Below are 14,459 nucleotides of genomic sequence, written 5' to 3' on the forward strand. Positions count from 1 at the left end.
GCCGAGGAGAGAGAGAGAGAAGACACTTGGCCCACTGTTACGGCTCGCTCTATCCATTCTTAATCTCACAGTTAACGGAGCCCCTCATGGGGAACATATGGCGGATCCAAAGTGCCTCGGACAGTGTGGCCCTTCTCAGCGCTATCAAACACTGACCCTCTCTTTCACATATGTACACATGCACAGTGAAAGTGACTCACGCACACGGCCATAGGCGTATTTAGAGACCTCTATGTAAGTGCCTGGCCCTGCATGCTTGGGATGCCTTGGGTGTGACCAGGGTGGCCTGGACTGTGTGTGTGTGTGTGTGTGTGTGTGTGTGTGTGTGTGTGTGTGTGTGTGTGTGTGTGTGTGTGTGTGTGTGTGTGTGTGTGTGTGTGTGTGTGTGTGTGTGTGTGTGTGTGTGTGTGTGTGTGTGTGTGTGTGTGTGTGTGTGTGTGTGTGTGTGTGTGTGTGTGTGTTGCTCCAGCTGCCTGTCGTTTGCTCTCTTCACCATCACTTCTCACTGGAGGAGGTTACCCAGCCAGACAGTGACTCAAGCAGACCCCAAACTCTCCCCCTTTCCTTCTCTCTCACACACACACAGAGGAAAGGATACTCAATGGAAAGAACGGCAGATAGAAATTGGAATTTCCTGGTCACCAGGAGTTTCTCCGGAAAATAAGTCACTGGTCATTTTTAGGTTATTCAGAGATCATGTCATACAGAAAACAGAAAACCACGAGTGACTTAAAAGCGTTCATTCCTTCGCCGTGCTGTTGTGACAGATGTCCTGTGTGATCGAGCATTGTCATGATGACATAGTCCTTTAATGGTAAAGATGTTGTTGGGAGCGTGTTATTATACACTCACTCTACTAATATTGATGACTCCTTCCCAGAAGTTTGAGCTGATGTGACTCCATACCAGAGTAGAATCCTCTCCACCCCCCCGACTTGTGACTTATAGTTTTCTAGGGGAGATTCGGATCATATTGTTTTGACTTTGCGATTTTCAGTACGTTTTCTGTATTCCTCCGTCCTCATGGCCTTTCAGTGAACGCTGCATCTTTACCACTTGTACCTTTTAACTGTTCATTTTGTTAAGTTCTTCAGTGTGTTTTTGTGTTAATGTGTTTATGCTCTTATCTTTCCCTGTCTTTATGCTCATTGCTTTGGCTCGCGTCAACGGTACATGTTTGTTAATGTGAAGCACTTCGAATTGCATCGCTGCTGATATGGGCTGAAAAATTTGGTCTCTCTAAAATGCTTTTTAATGCTCTGTCATGAAACCAACCTGTTGCTATTTAGCCAAATTGTCAAATGGTCCTCAACTGTTCCCACTTCCCTGTCCAAACTGTTTTGAGGTATGCTGCAAATGTTCTATTATAAAAAGGTAGAATGTCGTATTACATATTATTATATTATATTAACATCTGATTTGGTGTCTGCATCCTACTGTAAATAAAAAGGGGATTGAAGGACAGTGTGCATATCGACCCAGGTTTTTTTTTTTTTTAAGTTGTAAATGCTGTATAAATGATAATCATGATGAGTTTCAGTAAAATAGGAATACAATGAGAAGAGGAGAAGCAGAATTATAGTCACCCTAAAGTTTCCAGCTTTCCTTAAAGTTTCCAGTCATTTGTTGTGCAATGATACTCTGTATTCGTCTGGTGATTCTCATGACTTGGCCAGCGCAGCCTCCTCCGTCCTCCCACAGCCACGCATGTAGTTTTTTTTTTTTTTTTTTTTTTACAGACTAAGATCTACAAACCCAACCATGACCTCAGAGAATTAAATATTCTCCCTGGAAAACCCCCATATCCTCAAAGTGGCACTTTTTTAGTCAGCTGCATTGTGCGTGCGTGTGTGTTTTTGTGTTTTTGTGTGTGTGTGCGTGTGTGCGTGTGTGTGTGTGTGTGTGTGTGTGTGCGCGTGCGTGCGTGTGTGTGTGTGTGTGCGTGTGTACTAAAAACCACACTGAAGAGAGGAACATTTTGTATCCAGCTCCAAATATGTGACTATTTTCAATGAGCCTGCATCTGTGTACTGTTGTGTTTGTAGTCAACACGTGTTTGCACTTAAACTGTTTACAGTATACATTAGTTATTCAATAGACTGACCTCACATCTTCGAGTTCAGTTTTCTTTCTAACAAAGCTGAGGCTGATTCATGGGCTCGGTGTAATAGGAGCCCAGGTAATTGTTTTGGAAGGGTAACTTTATAATGGAGAAATCTAAAAACAAGCCCCTGTTTTCAATTAAATCTTTCCATCCCATCCCCCCTCAACCCGGAAAAAAAAAAAAAGTGGGGAGTTCAATCTGAGCTGCCATACAATATTTTCTTCTCCGAGTTCACCACTTGCCCGCGCCATATGGCCAACTTGGGGAACTTAATGCAATTTTTCCAGCTGCATGTTTGAAAAGTTTTCAGTCTTGGAAGGCGACTAAACCTTCATTCACAGTCTTTCTGTCTCCTCTTTGTAGCTATAAATGTAATACTAAATGATACAAATATACATATTTTTGCACAGTTCTGTAGTCCTTTGTAGCTCGAGCTGTTGTTTCTGGCCACACCCTGTTTTGTTTTTTTGTGTCATAGAAGGGTGAAATGCATTACATAAAGTCAGCTTAAGCGCACACATGTTTTGAGACACTCATAAGGGTGGAGTGTGTGTGTGTGTGTGTGTGTGTGTGGGGGGGGGGGGGGCTGGCCAAGGTCTCATCTGGAATGCGTAAAGCATAACAATGCATCCCAACTTCTCTCATCATTCTGGATCATTCTGACGTTCAGCTGGGAAGGGAGTGGGTGGGATCTGTTATGTCTTAAATGCTGCCAGAGTGCTATAGGCTGCAGGCTGTAAAGAGCAAGCTGTTCTTCCCCAGCCTCTCCTCATATTTGTGAAAAATGTGCAGTTTGGAGGGAGGATGGGTTTTAGTTTGCCAAATGGTTTAGTTGAAGTGATAATCTGCTGCATCTGTGTTTGATGGGAATTTTGGACACATTTTTCATGATAAGCAGACGCCGTTTGTTTTGGTTATATCTTTTTCGGAGGTATTATTCCGCAATCGGTGTAACAACAGCTACAGTCCATTTTTCACGGGCTTCCCTTCAAAGTTTTAGATTTTTTTGTGCGTATTTGGCTTTTGTGTGGCTTGAATTTAATTTTGGGCAGTTTTTATAATCACATAATATTCTATCAATTAATTTGAATTTAAATTATAATACAATGGAATATAATTTAAATCAAAGTGTTTAGTGTATTCTCTTTATTCACAAGACAGATGTAAAACTTTCTGATGAAGGTAATCCACTTTCGTCACGCTAATGCTGTTTTACATTGGAGAAATATTGTGTTTTTCTCTCATGTAATCCAAAAGCAACTAGTCCAATATAACATCTTATTTGTGGTGTCAACATTTATTAACATGTCAGGATATATGCAATTCAAACTGCATTAAAAAAGAACTCCATACAATCAGCGACACAACATATTGTAGCGTAGCAGCATATAATCGTAACAGTTGTAGATTCATGCAATAAACATTTTCACTAAAATCCCACTTCCTCCTATGTTCTTTAACCAATGATTCAGAGCAGTACACCAGCAGGCAGTCCTGATTGGCCGCATAAAGCCGTGTGATATTGTTTGATTAGAGTTAACGAGCTAAGATATACTAACTGGTACTCGTGTAATGAGTAGCTACTGCATGATGTTGCCAAAAAAATTATATAACTGGCACGGCCTCACAAAAGTAGAAATGACACTCAAAGTTCAAGCAACGTCTGACAAACGTCTGGAAACCTGCTGAAATCCTGCGAGTAGTCAGCAGAGCATGCTTTCAAAATAAAGGGTTTTTTTGTGTCAGTTTGTTTTACAAAAGACAAAAGAAGAACTGTTGCATATCAGAACATATTTATGATGACTGAACCCTGCAACTCAATTCATTCCAGAGGTGGTAACACATAAAGCTTTTCTGTCAGCTACTCGACGTAGGACTCACTGAAAGCAAACAGGAAACATTCTTATTGGTTGTATTTTTAGGTAACATAGGGTGAAAAGAATAATTGGTTTTCCACAAAATAAGAGACTTGGCTGAGCCTCGTGATGCTACACTTACATCACATGAATAACAGCAAATCTTGAAACATATGATTCAATTAGTGAGAAAAGTTCACCAAAGCGTCAGAAGCTCACCAATACTTTGTGGGATCGCTCAGAATTCCTTCTAGGGGATATTTTAGTTTGATAGAAAAGGTTGACCAGCGAAATGCCGATGTTTCCTCTTGGTTTCTCCACACACGGTTGAAATGTAGGAGATATATGCGGGGTGTCGGCACAATGACGCTAATTTGGCTGCAAATTTGAGGATGTTGTTTAAGTGTGAATTTGTAGCACATGGTGGTGCTCTGCCAGGTCTGCCAGAGTTTATCGGCTTCTTCCTCACCTCCTCCTTCACTCCACTGCTGAGAGGAGCTGTCAGTGGGTTTGGCTCGGCTCTCATGTGAGTGGCTGCTCCGGGCTGCAATCCAGACTGATGCCGGCGGATGAATACACACACACACACACACACACACACACACACACAAACACACACACACACACACACACACACACACACACACACACACACACACACACACACACACACACACACACACACACACACACACACACACACACACACACACACACACACACACACACACACACACACACACACAACATCTCCGCTCCAAGCCGGGATTCACAGCGAGGCCACAGTTTCCTCTGGCCAGGCCACCGTCAGTCACCAGGCTACCCGTCGGTATGACCACACTAACCCACATTCGATCGCACATGTTCCTCTCTAAACACTGAGCCGGAGCAGTGGAAGCATCAAGGATCCCATCAGCAGCGCCACCAAAGCAGCGCGTCTGATTTAGAGGCAGATAAAGAACAAGTTTGTTTAACAAGCGTGCTGAAGGACGAGTGTTTTCATGAACTTTCACTTTCTTTCTTCCGTGCATGTGTAACAGCCAAGCCTCTATTGGCTGCCCTGGAACTTGTCATGAGCTCATCTGTTTCGTGTAGTCGTGTGTGAAAAACTTTTGTAAGACTCCATGGTTCCCAATAAAAATGTACCTACTACCACAAACCAAGTTGCATTTTTCAACTTAGAAAGCAAACGAGCTCAATATCAGGCGCCTGCGGTGACCTTTGACCTCAGAAGCAGCTCTGCATATCCATCCCACAGATTTACGGCCGATACAAGCCTCACATCATACACCAGTTTTCAGCTTGTGTCCGCCACTTGCCAGAAGGCCTGATTTACAAAACAGCAAATGATGGGCAACATTTTGGATGAGGAAAATCTATTTTGGCACACACCTTTCTTCACATAAAATCCACATTGGCAGCCTGCAAAGGAAATGCTGCAATGTTAGCTGTCAAAAGAGCACAGATACTACGCTCAGGAAAAGATTGCACAGCAACCGGAATGAGAAACTTACTGATAACTAGAAGATGGGAATGATTTTCCTCTCGGAGAGTTTTAGGGGATTTTGTATTTTTTTTTTTTTCTTTTTGAGGCGTTATTTCAAAGCAAATGAATCATATGACCATCAGTGTTTATTCAGACACATTTGATTGTAATTAAGAATAACTAGCATAAAGTGTGTCTGATGCAGCTTGGATATTTATACACGGAGTTGCGAGGTCTGTGCAGAAACGAGAGTGGGGCAAATCAAACTGAATTCTTTCATAGTTTTTTTTATTGCTTCATTCCAAACCCCTGAGGCCAGTATTGCTCTGATTCCAAGCAACGGTTTGTATGCCGGGCCTGCCTGTTGGGATGTGTGCGCTGATGACATCGACTCCAACAGGAAGCCAGGGGCTAATGATTAGCACATGTTTGGGATCAGTAGGGTGCCACACTCTGGAGTTTGTCATGCCTTATGTCTCTGATTTATTTGGTTGTTGTTTTTTCACAGGGAGGGACAGACCCACTTATGAAAGGAAAGAAACAAAGCCTCCACCTCTCTCAAACTTTCTGGCCTGCCTTATCTGATTCAGCCTCCAACCAACAGAGACCTTGATCTTGGTCATGGTTCATGTTGGAGTTTCAGAAATGAGAAAAGTGAGATTTATGGCACTTGAACACGGACCTGCATATTTTGCACGGATTGTATGAGCCCTGTTGTCGTTGACCTATCTGAAATCTGTCAAACTGTCTCATTATCCACATTGATGGTCTGTGTTGATTTGAATCCTCCGTGTGTCAACACATTAACGTGGCCACACAAAGTGTGCAATCCTTTCGCACAGGTCTGTGTGCAGAGGGCTCGTCCAGAGCTTCTCCTGCGTGGCCTGTGGGACGTTATCTGATAGTCACTAAGTGGCGAAACACAAACATCAAGCATAGAACAGTGAGGCCACTTCAACCCTGAAGATCCGGCAGATGGTCACACGCATCCTGGAGAGCAGAAAATGCCACCGCACGACACGAAGCATCTTGATTCTGACTAAACCGCACAAGTTCCTCAAAACCGCAACAAAAGAGTAAAAGTTTTCATGATCAGCTGCGAGCAGAGCAGCGTCCAGCGATCTGCAGCTGTTAGGACCTCGAGATGTCCGAGGAGATTTTGTAGCCACTCCCGATAACATCTGACCAGACTGATGTCAGACCTTCAGTGTTTCCGGCAGTTTTTAAAGGGCTTCCATAGGTGAAGAGGCGTTCCCTCATTCCTTCATATTCCCATGAGTGGAATTGGCTGTCACGCTGTCCCACTAAGACGGCCTCCGGGCAGCCAAGTCGGGGTCACGTCCCAAAAAAACTAAAACTTAATCCTCAATTGTCTCACTCTTCTCTCACTCCCATGTTTGCTATTGGAGCCGGCGAAGGAGTCCAAGAAGAGTCATTTGGCCACTCCTGCAGGTGGAGCCCAGCACAGTGCACCAGGGCCGGGCCTGAGCCGGGGACTGACTCATACTGTCACACGGGCTGCAGACGATCCCAGTCAACCGCTGCAAGGCAAGTCCACACACGACATGATGAGACGCTTTTCTCACAAGTCCACAAAGAACTGAAATTATTTGCGAAAAAAACCCGAAACTGAAAGTAAACAGACACATTTGATGCTTTGAAGAAAGGCTGAATGAATCATGGAATCACAGCCTTTTACACAGCAATTAAAATCAAAGATAACAATTAAGTCAATACCATGATTCATGTCGAAATGAAAGTTAGTCACATGGAAGATTCACATTCTGTCGGGCTTACTCTCATTTCCGATTAAAACCAGATTTTATACATCAAAGGCTGATTTTTCATGGCATTACTTATTAGTATCTCCATCAAATAAAGGGGAATTACAATGACGCCCCTGTGGTTTCGCTTTAGGTCAGCTGTTTTGCTGGAGGTGAAGCTTAAAACAGATATGCAAGTGAAGTTCGTTCTGGGAGACTAGAATACACAAGTTACACCCAGTCATTTAAAGTTTGAAATACCCAACTTGTGAAAAAAAAAAAGAAATGAATAAATAAAAAAAGAAATCTCACCCAGTGTCCTCTTGATAATGAAAGGTGTGTCGGTTTGGAATTTCAGCTGCAGTCCCACCGCGGTAGCTGGGACTTTGGTCTCCTGCTCTTGTCTGTTTGCTTTGTAACCTCACACTTTGAAAAGAGCAGCTGTGAGTCTTTATTTAAGGGTTTTAGGGGGTTAAAACGATTTTGGACCACTTCCAGTGTGCTATCAGCCATGTGGCAAAAGGTCCTAACTCATCAGAGGTTTGGTTGAGCCGTCACAGAGAGAACAAAGTAACATTCTCACAATATCGGAGCACTTCTTCTTTTTTTTTTTGTCAAAGGATGAGATTCATAAGTCAACATCCCCCATAAAACATCAGACATGATGCGTAAAGGCCTCATTAAAAACAATACTCAAATGCTTTTTTATTTAATGAATAGTATAAAATAAACAAGCACTACATGATGTTTATTGCAGTTTTTCAGATTATTAAATCAAATGAAGCAATAAAAAATAAGGGCGGGACACTTTGAAGCTCAGAGCAATGAAACTTCAATTGCTGAGGAATGCAGATGTTGTTTCAAGATTTCACTGTAACTTAAGAATAAATCACTTGAATTGTTCATATTTTTTTTTTTAAGTGTTTTATCCTTTGAAAGAAGAAATACTGATCTTTATTTTATTTTTTTTTACATTCTGCTCAGTGTTTGTCCACTTTTTAACTCTGAGTGCACTTTCTTTGTGTGTGTATCCTCTCGGACTGCAGAGTAGTGTTAGATCACAATGGCATTCATGGCCTCCGCTCACACCTGCTCCAGCTGTGCCGCCAGGTTTGTCTTCTCATCCTGCTGCTGCTGCTGCTGCTGCTGCTGGCACTGCCTACCCTCCTGACCACTGCACCAATTACATCTTCATAAACAGCGGCGTGTCCAGCTGAGTTGTCAGAGGGCTCTCTCTCTCTCGCTCTCTCTCTCTACGTCTCTCTCTTCATGCCCCCTCTGGCTCTGCCAGGACTCGCAGCCCTTCTCACCCGGCGTCCCACAGCGAGAGCCTGGGCAGCAGCCCACGGTTCATCCCTCTGCGTGTTTACAAACACAGACCACAGGAATCCACCTGATGAGCCAAAAACTGCGAGGGAGAGAGAGAGAGAGAGAGCGGCACAAATTATGTTCACTGGCTACAGCAGCTGATTATCTTCACACTCGGACCAGTTGGCTTTCACAACAACAGTGTGTGTGCTTGTTGTTTTGTCACTGTTGTCATTTGAAGCCTGGGCTGGTTTACAAGTTTGTCACTGAGAGGAAATGGCCTGAAACCACAAACGGCGAAATGAGCGATGCAGAACCGTGGCGGCCGGCGGCCGGCAATCTCCTGTCATTCCTCCTTGAATCTCGTGTGTGTGTGTGTGTGTGTGTGTGTGTGTGTGTGTGTGTGTGTGTGTGTGTGTGTGTGTGTGTGTGTGTGTGTGTGTGTGTGTGTGTGTGTGTGTGTGTGTGTGTGTGTGTGTGTGTGTGTGTGTGTGTGTGTGTGTGTGTGTGTGTGTGTGTGTGTGTGTGTGTAGTTCTGAGCCGTTCCATCAATTTAGCGTGGCGGAAACACTGCACCGTGCTAACTCCCTCTGGCACTGGACAAACTCTCCCTTCTCATCGCGGACGCAGGAGTAAACTGGAGGCCTGGTTCATGCACACAAACATTCTGGGCATACCGCGGGGCCTCTAGAGGGCTAGGTCCCCCCCCCCCCCCACACACACACACACACACACACTTGCAATAACGTGAGTGTTTTATTGAAGCTTGATGTGCCCATTTGGGTTCAGTCAGTCATCGGGGGTCAGCAGGCCTGACACCTTTTATCATCTCCAACAAGGGAAGCAGTAACCCTGAATGTCCTTAACGTTAAGGGTCAACCAGGTAATATCTGATGTGGCTTTCAAAATATCGCCCAATCCAGGATGTTTACATGCAAAATGTCAACCGTGAACTATTTAGTAAGTAATACGAATGGATGGATGGATGGAGACCAGCTCCATTAACAGCATCTATTTACAGTGCAGTGTTTATCATGCTTGCCTCATAGAATATCCCAGAATACATTTCTGTCTGAGGTTTGCATGTTTTAGGTGAATTTAGTCTCACTGACTAATGTGTGTGTGTGTGTGTGTGCGTGTGTGTCCTGTGATGGACTGGTGTCCCGTTACGCTTACTTCAGCGCCCTGTACAACTCAGATTTAAACACAATGAGCAGGGTGGATGTATTGACTTGACGATATCTGGTACAAAATACATTTAAAGAATTGCTGAGTTGTATAAACCCAAAATGAAAAGTCTTTTAATCCTAACATGACATCTCGTGTCTAAGATTGTATGTTTTTAATGTCCAAATGCAGAGCCAGCCACCACTACTTGTGTTTTGTGAAGCTTTGTGGTTTGCACAATAAAGCCATAGGATAGTCTATACAATCCTGGGTGGACTTCTTTACAATCCAGATGACAGGCTTGGAAAAAAAAAAAAGAAAAGATGAAAAAAAGAGAAAGAGGCGCTGGTGACGTGCGGGGCCTGCAGGGCGGTGTTCTCAGGAGTAGACACACACACTGACTGGGGTGTGTGAGCCACATCTGGAATAGTAGCCACAGAGGAAAGAGTCGCGAGGCGCAGAAGAACCGTGATACTTTGACGAACTCCTCACAGCAGCACGCCCTTTTCACGGAAACAAACCTTTTGCTTTGCCTTCTTGTAAGTTGGACTTAATGTTTTGGAGTTTTTCCTTTTGCTTTTAGACAGTGAAGTCACTTTTTCCTTGACCTCTTTTTTTTTCCCTTCCCTCCCTCAGTCATACAACAGGACTTCTCCGCTGGATTTATATCAGAGTTTGGATAGAGGACCTTTAAGAGCCAAAAACGTGACTTTGAGCTCAGAGTTGTGGTTTTAACTTAGCAGACCCGCTGCTCTCTTGCTGTTTGTAGGTGAACAAACTCGTACTTGAGTAAAGTTTGAGACGCACGCATGGCGGCACTTTGCTGGAATGCGTCTTTACGCAGATGGGTTGACTTTACTTTCCAGCAGTATTGACTAATCACCAATGAATCTTTCTTACTCGGGTCAACAGTTGCTTTATTTGAACTTTTCCCTAAATTTGCTTGCTAAGCATTGCTTGAACCAACGCGTAAATACGCAATTAAAAATCCAATCCAGTGGATCAGCTTAAAAATCACATTTGTTTCATTATCACAGACAAACCTTCAACTGAGAATTGGCGGTTTGAGCTCAGTCTGGGGGATCGAAGGGTTTCTTCCTTCTTTCTTTTTCATGTTTGAATGTGTAAGAGGACACTTTCACATTGAAGTAAACATTGCGGTGGACTCACAAGTGAGCGAACAGCGCCATCTGCCGTCCAGATGAGCTGACCCAGGGTCGCTGATGTGATGGTGAATCCAATATCCACTGACTTCTGCTTTCCGTTTCCTTGTAGATCTACTTGAAAACATGCTGCTCATCCTGCTCGGAGTGCTTATCATGCACTTGATTATTCTCATTCTTCTCATTGTGTCAACAGCAGCCAGTGTAAGTCTGCACTTCCTTATTACACTTTTCACCAAACCATCATATTGTCACAGGATGACTTCTAGAACTCGGAGGTTTTTACTGATGGTTCTCTGTGTTGTTGTGTTTACCAGGCCTGGTCTGTAGGTGGGGACAGGAGCACAGATCTGTGGTACAGTTGCTTGACAACTAATGGAGGCTACCATTGCAAGCCAGCCAGCGACGAAGGTTTGTTTGAACTCTGCAAGGTCAAGTTAAAGATATTGTCTCTTGGCTTGAAAGATGAGTTTAAATTCCTGCTCTCCACCCCCTAGACTGGCTCCAGGCAGTGCAGGCCCTGATGATCCTGTCCCTGCTCTTCTGCTTCTTCTCGCTCATTGCATTTGTGTATCAGCTGTTCAGACTGGTCAAGGGTGGACGCTTCTTCTTCACCGCCATCTTCCAGATCTTGGCCAGTGAGTATGACCTCATCACGCGCCGTCGGGTCACGCCCTGTGCAGAAAAGTGGGGCGGGGTGCTTGAGATCATGACACATGCTCCCAAGATTCCTTCAGATTGTCTTCAGCCCTCTGCTCGTCTTTCGCAGGCGTGTTCGTGATGTGCGGGGCGATCATCTACACCGTGATGAGCCCGGATGACGTCACACAGTTCGGCTACGCCTACGTGCTGGCCTGGGTGGCCTTCCCTCTGTGCCTCATCAGCGGCCTCATTTATATCGTCCTGAGGAAGAAGGAATGAGAGCTGGAGCGGGAGAGCGAAGAAGGAGGGGGTCGATAGGAAACCCCTCAAACACAACATCGCACTGTGCCTACTGCCCACAGACCAGAGACTGACACCCCAACAATACTGCAAATGTGCATGTGTCACTAACAGTTGGAAACACTAAAATGGCAACAATCATTTTTGGCTGTATTTCTCACACCCTGAAAACACTTGTTTGGTTTGTGAATCGCAATCAAAAGCAGATTATTCCCCCCCGCCCGCTTCCCCTTCAGAAAAGAACACTAGATTGTGTTTACAAACCTGTTGGTGACATATAGACGTTTGCTGCACGCTGGCAACCGACTCCCACAACTCCATCATGTGTGATCAGACGAATAATCCTGCCTTTACTCCAGTACAAAGATGTACATAGTGTCTGTGGTTTTTAGACATATTTATAACATTTTTACATACATTGTGTACATAGTGTTGTCAAGTTAACATTGTCATGCCCATTTTTACGTGATGGAGCTCGTGTCTCTCACAAATCATGCAGCTGTGCCAAAGAGATGTCGCTTCAACTGCCAGAGTATCAAGCTTTGTCTTTTCTTTTCTTTTTTTTTTTTAAATCATCCTTTTTTTTTTATGCGTGTCAAATCCTTTAAACAATGTGCCTTACTTAAAACGTGTGTTCTTGAAGGAAATAAGAAATAAATAATCTGAAATGAAAAATAACAAGTTTTTATAAACTCATGAAGTTTCATTTTTTTTTAAATTACCATTCTACTTGATATACCAGAAATACTTTTAAATTTTTTTTTTGCATTTTGTAATCGAGTTTTGAAAATGGTGCTTTTTAAAAAAAAATAAAAACTCTTACTAGTTTTGAAATGTATAGCCCACTTTGCATTGTGTGTCATGTCCTGTGATTAATTTGCTTTGTACAAACTTAAGTTGCATTTTTGTCAGTATTAAAAATAAAACTTTTGAAATAAAGCACATGGAAATGCATCTTTCATATCATGCACATTTACCTACAAACAAACATTTTCAACCTTGAATATTTTAGCCGATATATCATGAAAAATGTAATTTTGCGTCCCCAGATATTCACGTTTATTTCATATTTCTACAACCATGTACAATATTTTTTTTACAATTAACATAACAATCATACTAAAATATGTATTGTGAGTGTAAAAAAAAAACCAAAAAACAAATATATTTGAATTCCAATTCTATTGCAATTCGTTGCGATGCACGTGTATGCTGTGCATGCAAAATATTGAAATGCAAACGTTTAATCCATGTGTATTGTAATAAACTGAACTCATGAGCGACTGGGCCACACGGTGGCGTAGTAGTGAACACCCTCCCCTCACAGGGATTAAGTCCCTGGTTTAAGTCTGTGGAGGCTTTTCTGTGAAGAGTTCACATGTTGTACTTTAGGATGTGTGGGTTTTCTCTAGGTAGCTATGGTTTCCTGCCACAATCCCAAAGAGTGTTTGAGGATAATTTCCTGTATGTGCATACTTCTCTCTCTCTCTCTCTCTCTCTCTCTCTCTCTCTCTCTCTCTCAGTGTTTTCTCTGTCCAGGGCGTGTGCTGCATTCACCCAAAGATAAACAGAATAAAGAGTGATAGAGGGGGGAAAGCATTCTGGACTTGTAATACTTTGTTTGTACCACTTGGTGGAGCTCTAATCCAGCACTGATCTCATGAATTATAGACAAGCCAGAGTGTAGAGGGGTGGAAGGTGGTGATATTAGTGTATTAGTACGGAATGTATTTGTATGTAGGAGTATGTCTTTGTGTGTGCTTTGCTTTCAACACATAATGTTTGACTGAAAAAGCGCTTGTATGACATGATTAAACCAGCTGGAACAACTTTGGGCACGCGGTTACTTTTTACCTCAATAGTTCCATAAGGGAAAAAAACCCCTGTAGTTTTAATTAAGTCTCCAGCCTTTATTTTAGTAATCAAACAAACTGAGATGGGACACAGCGCCACCTGCCAACATTTTGAGGACTTACTTATGAATTGCGTGAAACTTGGCAAGGAGGTGCACAGAACATTATTTCTACAAATGAGAATTCATTGAAGGAACATGTGGTCCAGGGATTGTATCCCTAAGCAGCATCTCTGTGGAGCAAAACAAACCAAAGAAAATCGGACATATTTGAATCAGTCATGGCCTCAGAAATCTGCTGTTACACTAAATGATTTCTCCTCATTCACCTGACTGTCTTGTATTTCACTCACTTTTCAGTTCAAGCCTTTGGATGTGGAATAAGTGAGAAAGATCGGATTTATCATCAAATGTCATATTAACATAGATTCATTAGAGATATGTTTTGTTTACCCAAACAGTTTAGTGGAAAACCTCCTCTCAGGTGATAAAGTTCAGTTCCACTGTAAATGTTCAACACTGAATAACATCCACCAGAGCAGTTTAATCTATCAGATAATTATTGACAGACAGAAGAGAGCAGCATCGCTTTCTGTCCACTAGGGGGCGACTTAAACATACAGTATGTGTGTACTCTTTTATTCATTGACTTATTTTTTTTTCTCCAGAAAACCTTCTCCAGCCTGTAGTTTGTAGTTTCAAACATACATCATATAAAGCTGGTTGTTTTTTTGTAACAATGAGGAAGATATATTCCCTACATCCGCTTCCTGTTTAAAACACATGTGGGATTTTTTTTTGTGTGTTTTATTAAAAAA

At 42.8% G+C, this 14,459-nt stretch overlaps 1 protein-coding gene across 1 annotated transcript; it reads left to right on the forward strand.

Annotated features, from left to right (window-relative positions):
• The first annotated feature begins 10,041 nt into the window (after window positions 1-10,041).
• pmp22a (peripheral myelin protein 22a) lies at window positions 10,042-12,733 on the forward strand. Its single transcript, XM_080488577.1, has 5 exons — window positions 10,042-10,223; window positions 10,960-11,051; window positions 11,165-11,258; window positions 11,345-11,485; window positions 11,617-12,733. Exons 2-5 carry the CDS (start codon window positions 10,974-10,976, stop codon window positions 11,766-11,768), a joined length of 465 nt encoding a protein of 154 aa, XP_080344703.1. The 5' UTR covers window positions 10,042-10,223; window positions 10,960-10,973; the 3' UTR covers window positions 11,769-12,733.
• Window positions 12,734-14,459: the final 1,726 nt, after the last annotated feature.

Source organism: Lipophrys pholis (assembly GCF_963383615.2).
Source record: "Lipophrys pholis genome assembly, chromosome: 19".
Lineage (NCBI taxonomy): Eukaryota > Metazoa > Chordata > Actinopteri > Blenniiformes > Blenniidae > Lipophrys > Lipophrys pholis.